Genomic DNA, 22,941 nt, shown 5'->3' on the forward strand with positions numbered 1-22,941 from the left:
TCTGCTGTGTGCTGTTGGTTCTGTTGCATCTTTTAGGCCTTGCAATTCCCTGCATGGGGCTTTATCAACATCCTTGTTTCCCTTGTCCTCTATCTCCAGAGCCCCGTATCTGTTTTGTAGGGACACCTGGGAAGGTGCGGAAGGTCTGGAGGGCATTCGCCTGCTGCCCTGAGCAGAAACCAGATTCCATTCGCCATAATCATCTCTTAGGTTCCCTCTTTCAGCCTGGTGACAAGAGGGCAGAGGATCCTCTATCTGTTGTGGAGCCTCTAGCAGCTGCCTTTTCCCGAAGGATGGTAGGGCATGGCTCCACCAGTATATTCCCCTTTCACATTCACAGGTAGCCCTTAATCTATCCACTTCCTCTTTAAGGTCCTTTAAGGCTGAGCAGATCACTTACCTGGTCGCAGCGCACACTGGTGTTGTCTTTGTTGTCCTCCGGCAAGAGCAACAGGCTCAGACCTCCCACACAGCCTGACACCTGAACAACTGCGTATTTTCAAGAAAGGTCGATCTGGGTGGCCACAGTTCTTTTGACCGTGGCTTTTGGACCAAGTGGAGACCATCACTGGATTTTTTCCTAGGAGGGTGAGGACTTCCAGCCGAGCTCACCTGCCCACTCACCCTGCTTACCTTTGCAAACTACCACACCAGCTAAAGTGTAAGGGTATATACAAAAGTGCTTTTTGAATTTTATCTGCCCGTGTTGTGTGTTAGTTGTATGGATTTCTTCTGAAAATGGCAGCAGTGTTAAATGACAGACAGAATGCATTAAAGCAGGAAGAAACCTCCCTCACAATATTGTTCCTCTTTCAGCAATCTTAAAAGCGTATTTCAAGCTGCAACTGTTTGCAAAAAGGAGTCTACTGAGAAACTGAAAATCACTGACCCTGATGAAACGAATCTATGTACAACAATGATAGCAAGCAAGATTAGTTAAATCCATGTGCTAGAAATCTTTGTTTTCTTCCTAGAGAAAAATGTAGTTTCCAATTGCATAGTATGGACAGATGGGAGTGTTAAGAATGCAACAGAAGTAGGGTGGGAAGGCAGTTGAAAGGACAAAAAAGTGCTATTAAAAAGTAATTCTATGAGATTGGTAATAAAAGTCAGCATTGCAAGAGAGAGGAGAGGCAGTGAAGTCCTCTCAGTAGTAACTAGAAGTTTAATCATCTCCCAAAAGTCCCAGCAAGTCTCTCTGTCTCAGCAGAAACATCCTTAAACAGAGCAAGACCAATTAACAATTCCAAATGAAATCATTTTATTTTTTTTTTTTTTCTTTTTTAAAGTTTTTTTACAGTGTAGACAATCTTCAAAGGCTAACACATTTTCCAGATCTCTTACTAATTCTTTGACCCTTCAGAGTAGTCTTGTCAGGACTATGGGATTTTATTCCACATTTTTTCAATGTTATCTTTTTTAAGTTCCCTTCTCAGCATTCTCCCTTGCCCTCAACTTATCCTTTCCAAAGGAAATTATCTTCACTCATCTGAATCTTGGGTATAATTGTTAAATTAATGCAGAAACATGTCAATAGGATGATTTGGATCTCCGGGTCCTCAGTCTTGCTCAATAAGAGGATGGACAATGACATTGCAATAGTATTTGGTAAAAGACACAGGAAAGAGTGACAGTAATAGATTTTTGCCATAGAAAAGTTGGACTGTTTTGACATCTTGAAGCTTTGTACTTGTTACATAGAATCATAGAATCATTTTGGTTGGAGAAGAGCCTTCAGATTATCAAGTCCAACCATTAACCTAGCACTGCCAATTCTACCACTAAACCACATGGATGGCAACACAGAAGAAGAGTCTGATTCACAAGATGGAAGAGCTCTCAGGAGACAGAAAAAACCATGCAAGGGAAAAGTAATCTACTGGAGTGTCTCCAAAATACCTGCAGTTGGTGTATGGTGAGGAGACATGGTGACACATTCTTCTCATTTATCTAGCAACCTCTAAACTCAAAAGAAAGTTTTCCCTTTGTGTTTCCAGCTGTGACACAGATGCTTCAAGCTCTTTTGAATCCTCATACCTCTGAATAACCTAGTTTCATGAAGCCATTTCCTTTGTTTGGAAAAAAATAAAAATAATTTAAAAATTGTTTAGTATGAGTTATCACAAAAATTAAAATTGACCTGCAGTTGGATTCCACTCAGTCATAACAGAATAATCATGAACTTTTGCTGCATGTTTATTTTCTGTGCTTAAAGTTAAGTCCTTCTAGTTAATTTATTTCCATTTTGTTCAGCAACTCAGTGACATATCTTGACAGACAAATAAACCCTGCAAAAATAACAAAAAAAGAAAAATATTCATAAATGTTGTAACAGTATTTCACTTAAATCCATGTCATGTAAACATTATTGGAAACCCAAGAACAGTTTATGATGAACATAAATGCATGAAGCATGTATGATATATGTTTTCTTTATCTGTATTTCAGTTAACATGTATCTGCTTCAGTGGATGTTTTATCTTTCTGTATGCATTTTTAGCATCTATGTATTTTTCCTAAGAGTTAACAACAAACCATTCCCTAAAGTGAGATTCTTAATGCTGAATGTGTAAGCCAGACTGCCTCATTGTGGCTCAGAGTTGATTGCTGATATGTCTGTTCCTTGATAAATGCAAAAATAATTATTGGAAATAATTGTGCATGCAGCCCTGGAGCTTTGTTTCTATAGGATTCCCATTTCATTTTTCTTTCCACAAATATTGTGCTGCTAAAACACCATGATTAGAATTCCTAAAAAAAAGAATCAGTAGTTAAAACAAATACAATCAATCAATTCCTTTTCTGTTTTGCAAGCAACAATTAATGCATCAAAGTTTTGAAAAAAAAGGCATAATGTCTTCTTGAAATATCAGATAACAGCACCGCCTTTTACAAGATAATGTAGGTTTTTATACTAATACTTTCATCTTACCTAGTCAAGTGTGTTAAAAACAAGTGATCTTAGTGCATGAGATGCAATTCCTTCTGTGGCAGCAACTGCAGATCTTGAAGGAATGTACCAGATTTTAACTCAGATCTGCATTGTTTTAATTTTGTCTATCCATATTTGTCAAGGTTCTGTAACATTTCAGCTGTGACATGAATTCCTTAAAGGCAGAAAGTGGATCTGCCACATTTTTTAAGTGAAGATGGTTTTCATTCATACACACTCACAGAAATTGTTTTACTGATTGTTTGGCACAGTTATCTGGAACAGAAATACACCTGAGCTTTGAAAGTCTGTTCTGGATGAAATTTCTGAAAACTCTCATGCTTTTGGTGAATGTCAGATTTCATGGTCATTTGTCATATGTCAGAGTGAGAATGGTTTCAATGCACTTTATAAATGTATTCTGAAAGTTTTGCTTTAAAAAAACCAACACGTTATATCAAATTTTTATCCTAAAATAACAATCAGATTTTTTAAATATGAGAAAGCCTAAGTATGTGCATTTTTAATTCAACTCTTTGGGTATTTCAGAGAGTTTAAAAAACATTTCTATTGAGTACAAGGAATTGTCTGTGAAAGTATTGTTGAAGATTTTGCAGGCTGTCTTCAGGATCAAGGGGTTTACTTCTGTATGCTTCCTAGTACACTCTCTGTATGTAAGCTTAGACGCATTTCTCAGTACAACCATGACAATTCTGGTTGCTCTTATCTTCATTGCCACATTATACTTGGATATTTTATGCTAAAAGTGGAATTCAGAAGAAGCTCATTCTTGACCTAGTTGGTCCTCTATTAAGTCTTTTACCAAACTCTGTGTTTTGGTAAATAGATTTGATGCATTAATCAACCTTACTACTTTCACTCCTGTATGCTTGTATAAAGCTGCTGTATAAAGTCTTCATGAAAAAAATCTTGTTCCAAACTGACTTCTGTTGGTCTATTTTTATCTCATCCTCGCTGTGTTTTAAATGCTGTTGTGCATTGTGTTATTTCAAATGCATAATAGAAGAGCATATCATTTAGATCCTTCTCTGTTTCAGGCATTTAAGTTCCTCTGATAAGTCCTACCAACTTCCTCCCAGTTTTTACAGATGCCCACACTAACAGAAAGATTGAAAAAAAATATGTTAAATGTAATATGAGGTGGGATTTGTTTTCAGAATAAGAAGAAACAAGTATTAATGATACTTAGATGATACTATAATTTCATCAGTTCAATTTGGCAATCCTGTAGTCTTCTGTTAATATGATTGAAATGTTGATCAATAATTGATTTCTAGGGAAAGCTCTTTAAATTCAATGCAATTCAATTATAATGTTAAACTCCAGTTTAATAGAGCATGACAAACAGATCACTTAATATACATTTTGCCTATTAGAATTCTGCCTTACCCCTTACTTGTATAAAGATAACTTTATTAAGTCTTTATGAGATCATGGACTTTGTTGAAAAGTCAACAGGTTTAGTAGGGAAAAGTGCTCAGTTCTGGGATTTTCTGGTTTCTCTGTTTGAGATTTTTAGTCACTTAATTTTGATCTGCATATGGCATTAATTATGTTTTTTACATAATGAATAACTCAAAAGAGCTTTGCTGTTAACTTTAATAGATTTTTGGGTTCATCACTAAATTAAACATGCTAAACACATGCACTGTTGTTCTTAGCTTGTTCATTGGTAGTTAACTATAAAAAAGGGAAAGACCAGAATCAGATTATTATGGGTGTTTATAATATATGGAGTAGGTACTGCTGTTACTGAAAAAAAAAAAACAGCGACTTGTGTTCTCATCAGTTGTGTTATTTTACATATAAAAAATATTAGTTGTCTCAGAAAACAATATTCCAGAAATACATTAATTAGATTTTTAAAGTAATGTTAATTTAATTTAAGTGCAAATACGAAGCAAAGTCAAAGCTTCATTCAGATTTTAGCATTCAGTATATTGATGACATCATTTCCAGACAGAGGCATAGCACATGTTTTAACTTAAAGTCAATAAGTGAATAATTTGAATACAGTGAGCAATATGTATTCTGGATGCATATGGATATGCATGAAAGAAGCCTTTCTGCTTTTTTCCATTAAGAGGTAAGTAACCGGGCCTTCAATACTGATTACCTTCTACATGTTCCAAGATGTGTGTATAGTCATGGAAGATATTAATTTATGTGATTTTTGAAAAGGGAGAAAAGGAAGACTGGGGAAACTACAGGCCAGTCAGTCTCACCTCTGTGCCCAGCAAGATCATGAAGCAGGTCCTCCTACAAACTATGCTAAAGCATATGGAAAATAAGGAGGTGATTGGTGACAACCAACATAGCTTAACTAAGGGCAAATCATGCCTGACAAATTGATAACCTTCTGTGACAGGGTTACAGCATTGGTGGATAAAGGAAGAGCAACTGATGTCATCTACCTGGACTTGTGCAAAACATTTGGCACTGTCCTGCACAACATCCTTGTCTCTAAATTGGAGAGACATGGACTTGATGGATCGATGACTTGGTGAATAAAGAACTGGATAGGTAATCACACTCAGAGTTGTGGTCAATGCTCATCAAAAGAAGTGTGGCCAGCAGGTCAAGGCATGTCGTTCTCCCTTTCTACTTCACTCTATACGGTGTCAAGCTCTGGGTCCCCCACATAAGAAGGACATGGAACTGTTGGAAGGAGTCCAGAGGAAGACCAAGAAGATGATCAGAGGGCGGGAGCACCTTTCCTATGAAGATAGGCTGAGAGTGTGGGGGTTGTTCAGCCTGGAGAAGGCAAGGCTCTGGGGAGACCTTAAAGCAGCCTTGCAGTACCTGAAGGGGCCTACAGGAAAGCTGGAGAGGACTTTCTACAAGAGCATGTAGTGACAGCACAAGGGGTAACAGTTTTGAGTTGAAAAAGGGTAGATTTACATTAGACATTAGGAAGAAATTCTTTGGTGTGAGGGTGGTGAGACACTAGAAAAGGCTGCCTAGGGAAGTTTTGGATGCCCCCTCCCTGGAAGTGTTCAAGGCCAGGTTGGATGGGGCTTTGAGCAAGCTGGTGTAGTGCAGGCGGTCCCTACCCAAGGCAGGGAGGTTGGAACTAGATCATCATTAAAGTCCCTTCAAAACCATTCTGTGACTCCCAGATTGCTTACAGCTTGCCATGCAACTTTTCCAGCAGACGTTGGGGTGGTTGAAGTCCCCTGGCACAATGAGAACCCACAAGTGTGATGCTCCTGTAGCTGGAGTAAGAAGGCTTTGTCAGTAGGGTCTCCTTGATTGGGTGGCCTGTAGTAGACACCAACCACAAGGTTCCCTTTGTTACCCTTGTTCTCTAATTCTTATCCATAAGCTTTCAACCTGTGGCTCTTCTTCAGAGACAGCTTGTCACACTATGCATTTCTGCAACTGCTCCGTCACTCCTTCCTCGCCTGTCCTTCTGAAAAGCCTGTAGCCATCAATAGCCATGCTCCAGTAATGGGATTCATCCCACTAAGTTTCAGTAATGGTGACTAGTGTAGTTTTGTAATATGTGTTCTCATTGTAACTATTAAACCATCTCACAGCCCAGGAGAACAGATGAGGCTTTCCTTTGAACAGCTAAATTCTTAACACTTAGACTGATGAATCTCCTCAGGCTTAAACTCCCAGTCTACATCCCCATTGTACTCAGAATCACTAGGGTTAGAACTGGAAAAACTTTCACATCTTGTCAGGAGCAGTGCAAGCCAAAGGTGGTCACTATATCATATTTGCTAACATTTTGAATTTTCACACTTGTATGAGTTATGTAAATTAATATGGATGTTAGGGTATAGCTGTACAATGGGAAAATATTTTAATCCATATCTTAAGGTTGATAACCTTGTAGATTTGTGTCTACCTCTACTTAAAATCCCCAGGAGTTTTGTCATAAGCTAGTATTAGACCTAAGCCTGGAAAATCTCATTTCCAGTCATTAAGGAAGGTATTTTAAATAGCACATTCTTTTTCCTCTCTCTTGCTGAAGATGTGACTTCTCTAGCTGGCTAATACGCAGTGCTGTATTCTTTTCTGCAAAATTCACTAGAAGACAGCTAAGCCTAGATTTATTATGTTAAACTTGCATCTAAACAATTTTGGATACCCAGGAGTGGTCACACAATTGCAAGTGTACATGAAGCTTATTCCCAAGGCAAGAACAAAAATGGATAGTGCACTCTACTAGTGTTGATGAGTGGGGATGGGATCTTATCACAGAGCTCTCCGAGAACCTCTTCAAAGCCATCAAGTAAAAGCCATAGGCAGGCTTTTAAATTTATGTGACAAAACCCAAACAAATTCTGTTGTAAAGAAGCTATTAGTATTTAGTAAGTATAAACAAGTATTTGTAATGTTTCTTACAGTGAAAATGCAGCATATTCTGTTCATCTCTACTATTTGTCTGCAAATAATTTCCAAACCAGCTCCATTATTTATAAATATTGAATATTTGTAAAATTCTCTAGGCTAATTATTTGTGAATTGTTCATTTTGGTATTCACCATTTCTGGCTGAGCAATTAGATGCTTACCCATTGGAGGCATCTAATTTAATATGTTTTAAAAATTCCTTTGCTGAGTCAGAGCTCAGCTAGTATAACCTTTTAAATTGGATAAAAATGGAGAATGAGTTATGACTGGAGCTTAATGCCACCTTGTAATTACTGAATAAAAAGTATGGATATTTAAATGTCATTCAAATTGAATATAAATCACTGAGATCTTTTTAAATGCCAAATAATACAATTTTGAACACCAGTGAGCAAAATAATTTATTCAAAGATAATATGCATCTCTGTCATTGTTGAGCTGATTATAATACTAATCTGTACTAATGAATTCATTTTATTCCCTGCCCTCTCAAAGTCCTTTATAAAATCTCATCTTTGTATCTCAGAAATGCTTATTTTTGTTAATAGTGGAATGACTAAACCTTTACAATTACTTAATAGAGAAGTTATAGATTATTAAAAAAAAAAAACACACACCAAAAAAAACACCTTTAAAAAACAATTAAGAGGACAATTTTCAACTTAAGCAAATTTATTAATGCTTTTGATAGCCTCTAGGCTTTTGTTGTGTTAAAACAATTTTCTGGAATTTAAAGAAAATATTGAGATACAAAAAATAATGTAAACAAATGTCTAAGTGTGAGGCAACACTGCAGTTCATGAAATATCAGTAAGAGCAAAGTAGAGCTCCCTTGGAAGAAAAAAATTAATGGATTTCATAAAGCACAAGCGTCCAGCTCTGGAGTCCTCAGTACAGGAAAGACATGAACCTGTCAGAGTGGGTCCAGAGGAGGGAAATAAAAATTATCAGAGGGCTGGAGCACCTCTCCTATGGAGAAAGGTTGAGAGGGTTGGGGTTGTTCAGTCTGGAGAAGAGAAGGCTCCAGGGAGACCTTATTGCAGCCTTTCAATGATTAAAGGGGGCATATGAGAAAGATGGGGACAAACTTTTTAGTAGGGCATGTGGCAATAGGACAAGGGATCATGGTTTTAAAGTAAAAGAGGGTAGATTTAGAATTTATATAAGGAAGAAATTTTTTACACTGAGGGTGGTGAAGCACTGGAACTGGTTGCCCAGAGAGGTGGTAGATGCCTCATCCCTGGAACCATTCAGGGTCATATTGGACTGGGCTCTGAGCAACCTGACCTAGTTTAAGATGCCTCTGCTCACTGCAGCGGGTTGCACTAGATGACGTTTAAAGGCCTCTTCCAACCCACACCTTTCCGTAACTCTATGATTCCATGACAGATCTGATACTGACCTATACTGAGAAGTTTTTAAGAATTTTTAAATTTAATAATATAATGCAGTGGTACTGTTGCTAGTTGAGTGACTTCACACACACAAAAATGCACAAAATATGATTTTTATATGATAAATTACAATGATGGTTGTTCTCTGAGAGATTATGCTTTTCTTTTTCCAGTCTAAAACATATATGTGCAGTTGGCAAGGAGATACTCTGTGTTTCACTGTCGACTTTGCTTTGGGATTTACCTGTTTTGACAGTAAAACAAAGGTAAGAGGAAAAAGAAAAGGTAACTCTGGTTTGTTTTACTGTTGTTGATATTATGATTAATGTTAATTTTTTATCTTGATCAGTAATTATGTTGATGTCAACTATTTCTTCCTCAAATGTACTGTAATTTTTATTTATATGGTATTACTGAAATCTTCTTAGTTTGGGACTATGAAGGGACAATTATACTTGTGCCTTAGCATGTAAAGATAAATTTTGGAGAAAGATGTAAATGAATTTATTTCCTTTTCAAGTAATAAAAACAAAGGAAGGTTATATTTATCAGACAACTTGATTTCTTAGTAATGAAGAATCATCAAGATTTTTAAAAGATCACCAGTCATGAAAAAAAAAAAGTGTAACGTGACTCTATTTATTCTGAAGCTACGGGTATAAAATAGGATTAATTATTCTTCCATAATAAGAAATTTAGGTTGTGTCTAAAAAAAACAGAACAAGGGCAAATGCATTTCAAAGTCATAATCAATAAGATTAAATTCACTTATCTTGCAAAAGAGAGTGACTATACATAAAGTGCCTACAGGGGACGGTTTATGATAAATGCCAACTTCCAAGTGATCTTTAGGTCTACTCTTTTATATGTAATTTAAAGTGATACTTTGATTTAATTTTTTCTAAATTGATTTATACGTTTGTTTACCAGTAGAACTAAAAATAAATACAAAAATATTTCTGACTTAATAGAACTGTACAGTGGAATGTCTGTCCTCTGAAATGTAGTCTTGAACTCCAAACTGAAAGGGTTTTTTTTTAATACATATTAAAAAAATTCAGTCAAGTTAAGTTAAGATGAGTTAAGATTAAATATACTGCATTTTAAAATATTGACACAGGATCTAGTTTTTTTTGTGTTACTAATTTAGAGGTTTGGGGCCAAAATGCAAAAATCTCTGTCCAGAGAAATATTGACCAAGATCATTGGTATTTGAAAATTTAGTGTAATTGCATTAAGCATTATATCATATGTCAGGGCATAAAATTTCAGGAAATATGTTTGCATATCATTCAGTGCCTCGGTTATATTGCATTCTGAAATTGTGCTTTTTGCACAATTTTCCACATTTTGTAAGCCACAAAAAATTAACTACAGAAAATAATCTCATTAGTTTAGACTGTTTCTTTTAAATGTGAAAATTGATTCAGTGTCCCCTTGCCTTTAAAATTATCAGCTTCTCTATTGATACTTTTACAAGTTCAGTAAATAAGCCATTATTAAAATCCTGCTTCTACTGCATTCAATAGAACCAAGATAGAAAGGATAGGACTTTGAGTCACAGTGCATACTTTTGGTATTGATGATAGAGGAGATTGAAGGAAATCAACCTGTGCTGCTTACTTAAGGAGAAATATAGAATAGCATCAGATAGATTGACTCTGTTGCTAAACTGTAAAAATTCTGGAGATCTCAAGATATATGAGATAGTGATATCCTCTGCATCCTCAAGTCTGAGTAAGGCAATAATGGGTGGCTTCTGGAGTTCATCTTACTTCCCATAATTGTCATCAGGAGTTGACCGTGTTGCCCAACACTCATAGATTTTTCAGACTATTTCCTACCAACACTTTTTGATAGTTGAACTGGTCAAGCAAGTAACAGGGACACAGGAATTTTGCTGAGAATCTTATATTTTCTTCAAAATAATGAACTTAAAATTAAAGTCACCTTTTGGTACAAAGAATGGTCTTACACTACAGCAGGTGTTCATGCAGGCTTATTAAAATGAAGGTCAGTCCCTTGTCTGCCCTGTGACTCAAGTTTTGGGCTAACAGCTCCTATACTCATTAAAAATGGTTCTTTTACAGGCTGTAAAATCATATTAAAAGAGTTTTCTTATTACAAATGACAAAAAAAAAAGGGGGGGGGAGGGGCAAGAACTTTTCCTTAGGAATTTGTGTCTTTTAGAAAGCTCTTCTCTTGAACGGTTTTGGGGGATTCTTAAACTCACTTGAAAGGATTGCTTAATTTCATACATGTTCGTTTCAGCATCATCATGAGCTTAACTCATACAGCTTTTATCATTTGGGGCCCTTTACAGACATATTCTTGTGGCCTGCAGCTGCTTTATATCTGATTGTAGAGCTCTTTTTTTTAACTAGTTAGCTTGGTTGGTGCATCTTCCCTATCTTGCACCTCCATCTGTTCATTCAAGATAAAGGCATCCCAAAGTGTGCATTATCTTCTGTCTTCCTGAGCCTTCTACTTTTCTATTCCATTCAGTGTCAACTGTTAAGAGAGATGATGACTCCAGCGATGCCTAGGATTGCCAAAATTTTCCTAAATTCTTACTCATCTCCACCCTAGCTATTAAATAGCTAACATTGATCTATACTATTTAGATCCAAAGTCATTTCAGCTTTGAATGCTTTTCAGGTGGTCTAATTAGGCCCTATGGACCCAGCTAAAATGTGTTCATGAAGGTAAAGTTTAAGCACCATCACAATTCTGTAGCATAGTTGGCTTTTTTCTTCAACTGTTATATTTGTGTAAGAAGTAAATTACATTTATGTCTGCAGGGAAGCAGTAGAAGGAATCGGGCTTTTTGTGCCTTCTGTAAACACAATTAAGGTTTCCCTTTCAAACTATGAGTAGAGTTCTGAAGACCACTGGTAGCACTGGTCTACATGAAAAAAAATATTTTTATGAGGTATATTGGAAAATGGAACATAACAAACATATTTCTGTGTGTGCTTCTGAAATAGCCTTCAAAGTATTTAAATTGGGTTTCCTCAGCAGTGTCCAGGGACTGAATCACATTTCAACATGTACATAGAATTTCCATTAAGACGGTAGGCATTACGGAAATATCAGCAGGAAGTCTAGATGAAAGTTGTTACGTGGTATTTTTTTTTTAATTTCTGTATTTTCAGGCAATCAATAGAAAACATTCATTTAAATACGGAAAACAGAATTGATTTCAAAAATAATTTAAAATATTTGGTTTTAAAGAGTATCTCCATAAATATTAAAATATACCTGTCAATCTAGGATTTGCTAACAGTAGTAAAATGCCATGCATAAATCTGTAGGAGACCAAGATGCCTAGAATTCTTATGTATATTACAGTAACTATGCAATGTAGAACATATTTTTGTGATTTGTAGGACTACATTGAATAATACCTTTTTTTGCATTTCTATAGATTCTGTTTCTGAGTATTTCAAACCATGTTACATCAGTAAATTCAGATTTGCATTATCTTTGTATGACATTATTATCCAAGATATACAGATGAGCCAGCTGAAATGTGAGAGATTGAGATATCATATGTAATTTTGTACATAGTGAAACTGATAGAAATATCCTCATGAATCTTTCTAGAAGTGAGCTCTTGCTGTGTATTTTGATATTTTGTAGGCAACTGAAACATTTAAATTTCAGCAAATTTGTAATAATTGTTTGATTAGTGAATATCAATATTGCACCTTTTTCTTTCACATATGATATGGAGCTGTAAATGTTATTTGCTCTGCAACCAGTCTGTTGTTATGTGCTATGTTTACTGTCCAAATGCTTTATCTTAGTAGATAAACATTGATCATGAATCTATAGTTCTAGCAAAGAGTGTGTAACGGAGTCCTTAACCAGATTCCTTTCTCCTTAGAACGTGCTGTGGAGGTTTAAATTCTCTCAGCTCAAAGGTTCTTCAGATGATGGGAAAACAAGAGTGAAGCTGCTTTTTCAGAATCCAGACACCAAACAAATTGAGACAAAGGTAAGCAACATCCTTTCTTCATTCACTAGAAAATGAAGTGGAATTACTATCAAGGCATAAAAAAATCCATTTTTTACTGCACATGCATATGGTGACCTCCACATCAAAGTCATCTTTTTATTCTGATTCTCTAGAAACTCCACAGTAAACGGAAGTGATGTAGTATCTTTAGATTTATTATGCTATTTGTAGAAGCCTGTTACTGAGTTGTGTTATGATGATGTTTTACTGTTTCAGAAAGATGATGTCTGTGAAGTTGTCTAGTCAATGTATAATAGAAATAATATCTAAAACCTGTTTTTAAAAAGGGTAAAGAAAAAATAAAACTATTTAAATGCTAAATATATTTTTAAGGTGCTGTATAGTAGACTTAAAATTGTAAGCGAATATGTGCTTAAGGTCTACCAATGAAATAAAAGTTTGTGTGTAACATTAGCTTTAAAAAGGCAATATTCTTGCAAGAGGCCAAGCAATTCCTGAAACCTACTGGTTCTACTTTTAATTCATAGCACTCAGTGCTTTGCAGTATCTGGAATTAAGCTGTGGAGACATCCAGTCACTAGAGATCTTACCGGTGTATTTTTTTTTTTTTTAATCTCTATCAATCATCAAATAAAACTGTAAAACTTAGAATTCAGATTCCAAACTGAACTTCAGCAGTTTCTAATTCAGGGTTTCAGTTTGTATCATCATCTGGAGATTTGGCCGTAATGCCTTAATCTGGGCTGATTCTGCCCTGTCATCCCAAACTTGATACTGAATAAATAAATAAAAAGATAATTTTTCAATCTTGCAGTTTTAAAAGGAATGATAACTTTGATGTGATATAACAGAGAAGAGGAAGGTAAGAGTGAGGTTCAACTGGGATTTGTTATACAAAAGCCAATGAAAACAACAGGACAATATCTGAAGATCTATGAAAATTGTCAAATACTCCTAACTGGGTACAGGTTAAAGTCACTTCTGCAGTGTTACTTTTCTATAGCAACCATACACAAAGTTTATATATTATCCTTCTAATGTTTAAAAAAAAGTTGTAAGAAGAAAATCTCTAATCTTCCTTGTTTATCACAAAGTTACAACAAATGCAGTATGTCTTTCTGTGTACATCTATATTAGTTAATTATTCTGTATTTCAGCAGTAAACTTAAACTGAGTTGTCTGTTGGCTCTATTATAAAATATATTACAATATCTGTTACAAAAGATACAACACTATAATAACTTGACTAGAGAAGCAGGTCATTTCCACTTCATTTCTCACAGTACTCATCATTTTATACCTGATCATCTGTTGCAGAGAGCTCACATTACTTGTTAGAGGTCAGACAGGAAGATTGTACTGGTGCAAAAAACCATAATCTGAATCTCTGAATCTGTACTGAATCATTAGATAATCCATGTGTAGGATTGGCCAAAGGCTCCCATTCCATTCCTTGCAATTGGAATTCATTGCTTTCATACTGGATCATTCTTTCTGTTGCGGCAAGCAATCTGATTTAAAAAAAATAAAAAATAAAAAAAAAATTTCTGTGATAACTTCAATTGTCTTTAATTGGTTTTACCTGTATTTTACTCTTTAGATAGAAAAAACTGTAAATTTTAGCAACTTAATGAAAATAGTATTCTTATAATGAGAAGGGTGAGTCCTAAGGATAATTTTACAGAAAATTTGTTGGGTTTCATTAGTATTTGTGAAGTACCTTGAAATTACCAGATGGAAGATGACATGTGATTGGTTCATACGGAATTCTAAGTCTGTACGTACCTAAATGTACATCTGTGTTGTGTTGGAAGAGCCCAGGAAAAGCTCATTAAAGGCCAGAGGAAAGGCTGATACGAAGGAGCTGAGGATTTATCAGCATTTCAGTGACTATACATTTTACCACTGCTTCTTCACAGTGCAATGAACCCACTAGAATTTCACATTAAATGGGACTGGGACACAGCTAAAATGCTATATATATTCAGCTATATGCCCACCACCTAAATGGTATTTAGTTTTCAGAATTACAGACTAGTAATACCCATATTATAGTACAGTATCTGCCACTGCTTACTGTACTGAAAGAGATTTCATGGAGCCAGATGGTGCTGTACAGTGAAATGCAGCCAATAAAGAGAAACAGAAAATGTCATCAAATAATAGAAGTTTCATTTTTCCTGAGTAAATGAGCCACTAGATGTGAAATAAAGCTTGATACAGATGACTTACGTTCATTTGGCAGTAAACAGTAGAGTTAAGGTTCCAAAAAAATTTTCCAGATTATGTCTAATTTTATATGCTTATATACTCATGCACAAAAAGTATCACATTTGGGAATTCTGGTTTTGCATCTTGGTCACTAGCTGGGGATTATGTTTTTTCTCCTTCTATAAATTTTAAGCCAAGTGCTTCTTCCTGTGCACTTCAGTTTTAGGTGAAGAACAATATGTTTTTCCATTTAAAAAGTTTTCTGTTTGAAGGAGCTAATAAGGCCTTGATTCCTGACAGTTGTACCTCCTTCAGGTCCTACATATGCCATACAGCTTCCCCTCATAGCTTCCTACTTTAGTATTTCCCTGCCTTTAATTCTTCTAGTAATAACCACTTTGACTGCTTGAAATTCCTTAAAAGTCACTGCAATGCATTCATACTCTTGTGAAATCCCAGCGTATTTTAATCCAGCCTGACAATAGGGGAAAAAGCTGTTGCAACTGTTTTGTAGGTATTTGTGTACTACCTGGTTGGAAAACCCATGTATAATGGGTGACCAAGGGACTGCTGCCTTGGCTGTTGGTCTGGTCAGGAAAGAACAATGCTCTCTACCTGCCTTCCTTTCTCTGCTGAGTGGTAACAGGATCTCCCAAACTTGTGCCCCACTTCTAGAAATTCAGCTCCTTTGAGGTGTCCCCCTCTTTGACAAATAGGGCAAAAATTACACTCATGCACACATATGTCATCTCATCACTTATTTCTGTAGGAAATCAGAGTCGTGTTTTAGAAGAAAGACTTTAAAATTCTGAGATTGCAACATGGCATGTAAATGGATCTGTATGAAAGAGCAGCTCTGCAACTATTTAAAAGGGGGAGGCGAGTGGTTATTATATAGTATTCCTGCATTGTGGCAACAATGTGCAGTTTATATGGGCTGTGGTCAGCTCTTCCTGGGATCAGCAGTTTGGGGTTCTTCGAGCTGGAGACGCCTTATCAAGCATGTTGATTGCACATGCACCTCTTACACCCAAGAAGTTCATATGTAACGAGATACTTGCTTCTGTTTTTTTTTCTTAACAGTTATAAATTAAAAAAAAAAATTAAAAACAACAACAACAAAAAAACAGAATAAATCTCTGAATAACAGTAGTAGAGAGCTGAAGGCATGAAGGCAAGTAATAATTCAGAGATTACTGCGGAAACGGAGCAAGAAGTGAATGAAGATAAATTACATGCTCTTTTGTTTGCTCCAGTTATAAAAAAAAAATTAAACTGCATCCCACATTACAAGTAAGACCAAAGAGTTATAAACACAAAGCAGAATATGGAAGGAAGGTGGTTGAAATATTTTTAATCCTAATTTTTGTAGCATTTAGGAGCCAGTGGAATTTATATTAGACAAGTTTGGCTAGCTGGGTAGCATTATTTTTTGTGTGTATATTTAAAAAAAGGAAATCAAAGGGAGATATAGAGACTTACAGACCTAACTTTGATAGTAGAAAAATAACAAGATTTATAAATAAACACCAAGATTATTACCTAACTGATTTTAAATTATAGAGAGAATAATAAAGTGATTGGAAAATATGGAGGTTGGGTTTTGAGAATAAACTATAGCAAAATTTCCTCATTTCCATTTTATGACAGGCTGACTGCTATGGAGGGAAACAATACATGACATTTGTTTTGACTGTATTAGGGCTTAAACATAGTCCCACATGATGTTTTCATATTTATTTATTTTTTTTGTAAATAATACCTAAGTTATTTTACCATTTAAAAATGTTAAGAGTTATTGTAAAAGAAATTCTAAAACTAGATCAAATCAGTTGCTTGCAAAATGGAAGAATAAAAAATATCCAAATTTGACCATTCTAGTTTCACAGCTCTTTAATTTCCTACTTGGTAGAAGCTGGAGCACACTCAGTGAAAATTATGGCTTTATATAATACAAATTTTCCAAGTAAATATTCCAATGAACAAATGTGAGCAGATGTCAAAAGAATAATAAAAAGCAACCCCTTCTCATATTCCTGCCGAATTTCAGAGTCTAAGGAATGAGTAAACCATTTTGACTAAAATTTTATTTTGAAAAGTAATTTGTTGTGGAAAACTGGTATGGTAAATATGAACCAAAACATTTTATATTTGGCAAAGTTGTATATGTACCTTATGTACCTGAACGCAGGATCTGGTACTGAGAAATTACAACTAAACTTAATAATAGTAGATATGCTTAGGCTACATGACAAGTACCCTGAATTTTCAAGTTTGCCTTAAAAAATACATATATGTATTTTATTTATTATTTAGCTCCCTTAGCTAAACTGTAGCTACCTGAAAGATAAGACTTACTTATTAGGATGCATCTAGTGAAACGAAATAGCTTTGTTTATTGAGATATTAGACATGCACAGGTTCTTCTAAATACACCTAAAATAAACTGCAAATATTAATAAAAGAAAAAAAGCAGCAATCACAGATAAGGCAAGCAAGCAGAAGGGTGGTGTTAGATGATACAGAACAAATAAAATTATCAATAACTTAGTCATCAGCCTGGCTGGGTATGGAGAGAAATGTTGAAAAAGAAAATTATCAGAGCAATGCATTTCTTTGAAAGCAGTGACATTGGTGTTATTTTATAGGAAAAGGTCACATTATGTTCTAAGCCTGAAGAAGCCAAATTTCACCCTAAAAACCACATTACAGATGGTCTCTTGCTAAGAGACGTGTTGTCTCCATATCCTCTGATTATACAACATTTACATTTCCCCAAGCCACAAGGACATCTTTTCCTTCTACCAAATCCATATTTCCAAACTAACCCCCAGTCCCCTTCTCATTTCCCTGCTGTACTATGCATGCAAGCCATTTTCACCTCCAGAACACCATTCCTCTGAGCAACCTCTGTCTTAAGCCTGCATAAATCTGTACCCCAAGTTTTGCTTTGGATGTACTTGACTATCCCCCAGCACCTGCACCTGACCAGTGAGCTTCAGGATAGTGAAGGTAGCCAGTGCAGATACCAAACACAAAGCACTGCAAGCCTCACCTCCATTTGTGATCTCCTGTGTCAACTACTGCTGTGATCAGTTGTATTTCCGGGAGTTTCTGGTGCATGAGACCTGAGGTGAAGCCCACCTCTCTGATACCACCATACCTGACCTCATCTAACCGAACCCTTCTAGAGGGCACCTCCAGAGCTCTGCTCCGCTTTTATGATTCCACAGGTAGCGTAACATAAAATTGTGAGGATATGAGAGAGAATGAGGGAAGCAAACCCGCAGGTAAACAGCATAAAAAGTGCTTACATACCACCTGTTTAGCTACCCAGCTCTGTAACAACTTTCAAAACTAGCACCACTCCGGAAAATAATTCCCTGACTGAGGGACCTGCTGTATTAACTGGAGAAAATGCAGTGTTACCTTCACATAAAACATAGGTTGAACAGTAGGTGTATAGATTAGAAGTGCATAAGTAGAGAAATTGAAAGCTTTATGGAGGGCTCTCTAATCTCAGTTCATTTGGCTGCATTTGGTCAGTGTGTTGAATGTCAGAAGCTGAGGTGAAATTGTTATATGATTTCAGTTGATTTTGGAGCATAACTAAGATGTGAGTGGATTTATATTTTAGAATTTATTGTTTTCAAAGATGGTAATTCAGGAGATGTAAACCTTGGACTTGAGTCAAGAACTGATATACTAAGGCCTGTATAATTTCATATTGCGTTGTAGTTCATTAATTGTTATGAGTGTGTACTTCATTTTAGTTTTATAAAAGTTAGGCAATGAGAGTTAAATAATGGCACTATTTTTTTCTGGAAAAAACTATATTAATTTTATATTAATATTTACAGCAGAAATCATCTCCTGTCAATAAAATATATTTTGAGAAACTTATTTCCATACTTGCTCCATATCTATCTATCTCATAATCAAAATAGAAAAAACAGGGGGTTTATGCCCTCAAAAATCAAATGAAGATCACATGGGCCTAAAGTCCTCAAAGGATTTTAGCCAACATTCACAGATCTTTTTTCCTTTTGCAATGAGATCTGATTTTGAGTATGAGGCTTGAATGACTAGTTCAGCAGCCAAGTGCTAGTTATTAATAGCTACCTAAGTGCTTAGTTTGATACAAGTTCTCAAGAGATTTTTCTTCTTTTTACTTCTTAATTTGTTGACTAGCAAGTATGCAAAAGCAGAAGTTTGAGAGTTTTGCCTCTTCCCACAATGTTACTTTATTTTATCAATATTTAACTAGGTACAAATGACAATAAATAGCACATTTTACTTTATTTAATTGTTATATTGGTTTATGCCCCTATTTTTCAATTAGAAGTGTTTTGCATTTGCTGTTCTTTTATAATTTTGGAAGTGTTTTTTAATTTGTGTTTTAAAATGCTTATTGCTTCAACTCTTGGCATAAAAAATGGCTATGCATTGTTTCTGAAGTCAGCTATATTTTCTTGGAAAGTTGAAGAAAAACCAGACAGTAATTTTACAGAAGAATTATTGAAGACAGTGGAAAGTAATTTCAATTATATTAACACACTCTCAAAGCTGTTTAATTGAGAAATTCTTGTTTTTCCTGGTTCTGGAAGGAGTTAAAATTTGTCTGGTGATGACTCACCCAAGACAAATTATTATACACATCTAAAAATCTCTGCTTCTATATTCTTTGCAGGACCTAGGGGCTGAAATCATTGTTCTTAGGCTTCTGTGTGTACTGAGTAAACAGTTGAGAGAGGACAGTTTGCTGCCAAAACTTTCTCTGTTCCAAGGCTACTGTGTCTGAGGTGGTCTTTACCTGTAGTTTTTGTGGGCGTTTCATAGAGGACAAAGGCATTTGTAAGGCCTGTTACACCACGGGAAGAGTTTATCTTGGGAGCTTGTTGAATCATTCTATTATTGTGCTGTAGTATTGCTTATTGTCATCCGATTCTGGAGAGAACAGACAGCAACAGAAAATCAAGTTTTTCTGGGAATAATGCATTTGCTTAGTGGGAAATAAAATCCCTAAGAAAATAAACTGTATGTGCCTGAGGTTGTAAAGAAACTGCACTTTTTTTTCTTTTTTTTTTACAGAATCAGTAGAATCTCATAATCTTGAAGTAGATCCCTCAAATATTGCCAGAGTGCAGTGGATTCTTTCTGCCACCCCATGTTTCTCTTTTCCTTTGCCACTCCTTGCTTCTTACTTCCTGTGCTCCAGTGTGTCTCCTCTGTGGGCTGCAGTCCCTCTGGGAGTGTCCCTTGCTCTGCCCTGGAGCACCTCCTACTGCACTGGCCTTGTTCCTGTTTGGGAATTTGCTGCACTTTCTTAAACATGTTTTTCCAGAGGTGCCGTTACCTTGGCTGGGGGGCTGAGCCATGCCCTGTGGGGGCTGGCTGGAACTGGCTGAAAGCAGCTGTGTCCGGCACAGAGCAGTCCCATCTGTGAGGAGTCACAGAGGCTGCCCTGCAGCTCCCTCCACTGCCAACAGTTCCCAGTTATGTTTAATATACAGTCACACTACTGAGCAATTCAAGACAGTCATTAGTAGTAAAGCCACTCCTGCCTATTAAATAAATGGTCTTTGGTAGCACAATGGTGTTAAGGTGTGCTTTTCCAGAACCGTAGCCTCAAATTCCAAATACTTGGAGTCACTTCTGTTGAGAAGATATTGTAATACACTGTGATAGGAAAAACAGAAGTCCAGTGCTTTGCTTTTTGTTTAAAGGCAAGTATACTGGTGGAAACAAATATCTTCTTCTGAAAACAAAAACTGTCCAAATGTCCCCACAATATATTTAACAGCTGCATATCAATAATCATCTATATTACAAATAGTAGTATCATGTAAAATTAATGTTTCTTTTATTATATTTGTTGTCATTGTGTTAGAACATCATTCCATTTCTGTCTAGGGAGACTGGGGAAAAGAAATCTGTGCACAGAAGTTGAAATATGTTGTGAAAAGGTCAAGGGAATTTGGGAACCGGTTAAGAGTAACTCTGCATTTTTTTCTCAATTAGGGTATATGAAATTCATACCCAGCCATATTCCTACACACAGGCTGTGGTGTGACTTTACCTTAGCTTCCACCCAGCCTCTGGCCTCTCGGCTTGCTCCTTCAAAGGCTGCCAAAATGTGTGTCCTCATCACCCTCCCTGGCTGTGACTGACACCACATCACCCCCAAACATCCTTAACTTGGCAAATATTTTAAAATATGTTGTGATATTTGAATGTTCTTGCAAATTGAATGCTATCATTGTCTAAGCTGACTAAAATGTTATCAATGAAGTAGCACCAAGTGAAAAGTAAATTGACATGTGACACTTCCAGTAAACGAGGTACAGATATACATCTTTTAATCTAACACTTTTAACTTTACAGTTCCCTATAAAGATTCAAATTTTAATTTAAAGTCTGTTGTTTGCCAACTAGACTGTTCTGTATTTATGCAAAATATTTATAAACCTAAATATGAATTCACATTTTCTCTTTTTTTTTTTCTCTCTTACTTCCTCTTTCAGGAACTTGAATTTCAGGATCTGACAGCAGTTTTACACTGTATTCACTCCTTTATAGCAGCAAAAGTGGCATCTGTGGATCCAGTATTCATAGACAGTCAGTGTATTGCAAGAAAATATATGTACAGTAACTGATACCATATTATATGTTGTGACTATGGAAAATAAATTATTTTCTTAAAGAAAGTAGTTATTTCATGCACACTATGGCAACTTGGTGATTTTATAAGAATTCTGTACTTATTATGTGTAACCTTAAGAGGTTTTGCAATTAATTTTGAACATTTTGAATCTATGAGTTAACAAATTAACTCAAACTGAATCAGTTTGTCACCTTCCACATTAATATAAAATGGTGAGTCATTCAGTAATATTTGTGATGTAATTTGGATTTCTGCTCTCACTTTCATAGATACTCCTCCATATTACATAGAAATGTGGAATTACATTTGAAAAGCGTGTGTCCAAAATTTGGCCTCTTAAGTCTGTTTTGAGAAGTGCTGAGCACACAATTTCTACAGCCTTCACTGTAGAAAAGGACTAATTACTGGAGACAGCTGTCATAGGAATTGGACTTTCATGTTGCTTTGATATGTTTAAAAAATAATAGTTCTGCAGTCCAGATCTTTTAAGACCTGAGAGTTTAGCTTTGGCAAAACACTAAGTCCTCTGTTTCAGATTGAAGGAAAGGCTTAAGCACACATTTGACTCTAAGCATATTAAGTACCCCAGTGTATTCATAAGGTAATGCCAAGTATGTATTTAAATACCATGGTAGATCAACTGAAGAGCTTTAGATTATGCTAAGGAGCCTAACTGTAGGCACTCAGTTTTAGAAAACTTGCCATAGGGTTTTCTTGCCTGTTAATAAAACGTTCATAAATCATTCATTTATTCGTTCATAGATGGCCTCAACACTATTCTTTGATGTGATGCTCTGTATGGTAGAGAACAGCTTCTTTAATAACAGGGGTTTTTTTGGAGGAGGATGCTCCCAGTATAGGGTGAGCATAACAAAATATAAAGATTTTTCTAGTCTATCTACTTTTTTTTTTTTTTCCCTACAGTTCTAACCCTGACTTATACATAAGTAAAGTGAGTTTTGCCCTTGCTAAGGAAACAATATGGTTCTACTTTTAACATATTCCCAGCCTGCCTTTTGAAATCATCTTATATGAAAAGATAATACTTCTTGCTATTGAAAAACTATACAAAATTAAGACATTTTAATCTTAGGGCATTTTCCCTGTAAGTAATACCAAGGATTGTAGGTTTCTGTGACAGAATTCTCAGTTGTTCTCAAGAGCAGTTTTGAGGCATTATCATGCAACTTTTTTTTTTTTTTTCAATCAAATAAAGCAATCAAAGATCAAGCAAGAAAAATATCCTAAATAGATACAATGGATATGGAGCTAAGTCATCGAAGTTCTCCCTAAATTACAGAAGTCTGCTAAAGTGTCCCGCTAAAGTAAAAGCCTAAATTTACTGTACCCTAAGGAGAAGAGGTAGGCGCCTT

The 22,941-nt window shown here is 35.7% G+C and overlaps 1 protein-coding gene across 1 annotated transcript in view; it reads left to right on the top strand.

Annotated features, from left to right (window-relative positions):
• The window catches only part of SNTG2 (syntrophin gamma 2), a 129,016-nt gene extending 107,293 nt beyond the window's left edge, over positions 1-21,723 (top strand). Inside the window, exons 15-17 of the mRNA XM_051613790.1 lie at positions 8,885-8,977; positions 12,601-12,711; positions 21,429-21,723. Coding sequence (XP_051469750.1) covers positions 8,885-8,977; positions 12,601-12,711; positions 21,429-21,560 — 336 coding nt within the window. The 3' untranslated portion in view covers positions 21,561-21,723. The remainder of the gene's footprint in view (positions 1-8,884; positions 8,978-12,600; positions 12,712-21,428) is intronic.
• Positions 21,724-22,941: the final 1,218 nt, after the last annotated feature.

Source organism: Apus apus, chromosome 3 (assembly GCF_020740795.1).
Source record: "Apus apus isolate bApuApu2 chromosome 3, bApuApu2.pri.cur, whole genome shotgun sequence".
Taxonomy (NCBI): domain Eukaryota; kingdom Metazoa; phylum Chordata; class Aves; order Apodiformes; family Apodidae; genus Apus; species Apus apus.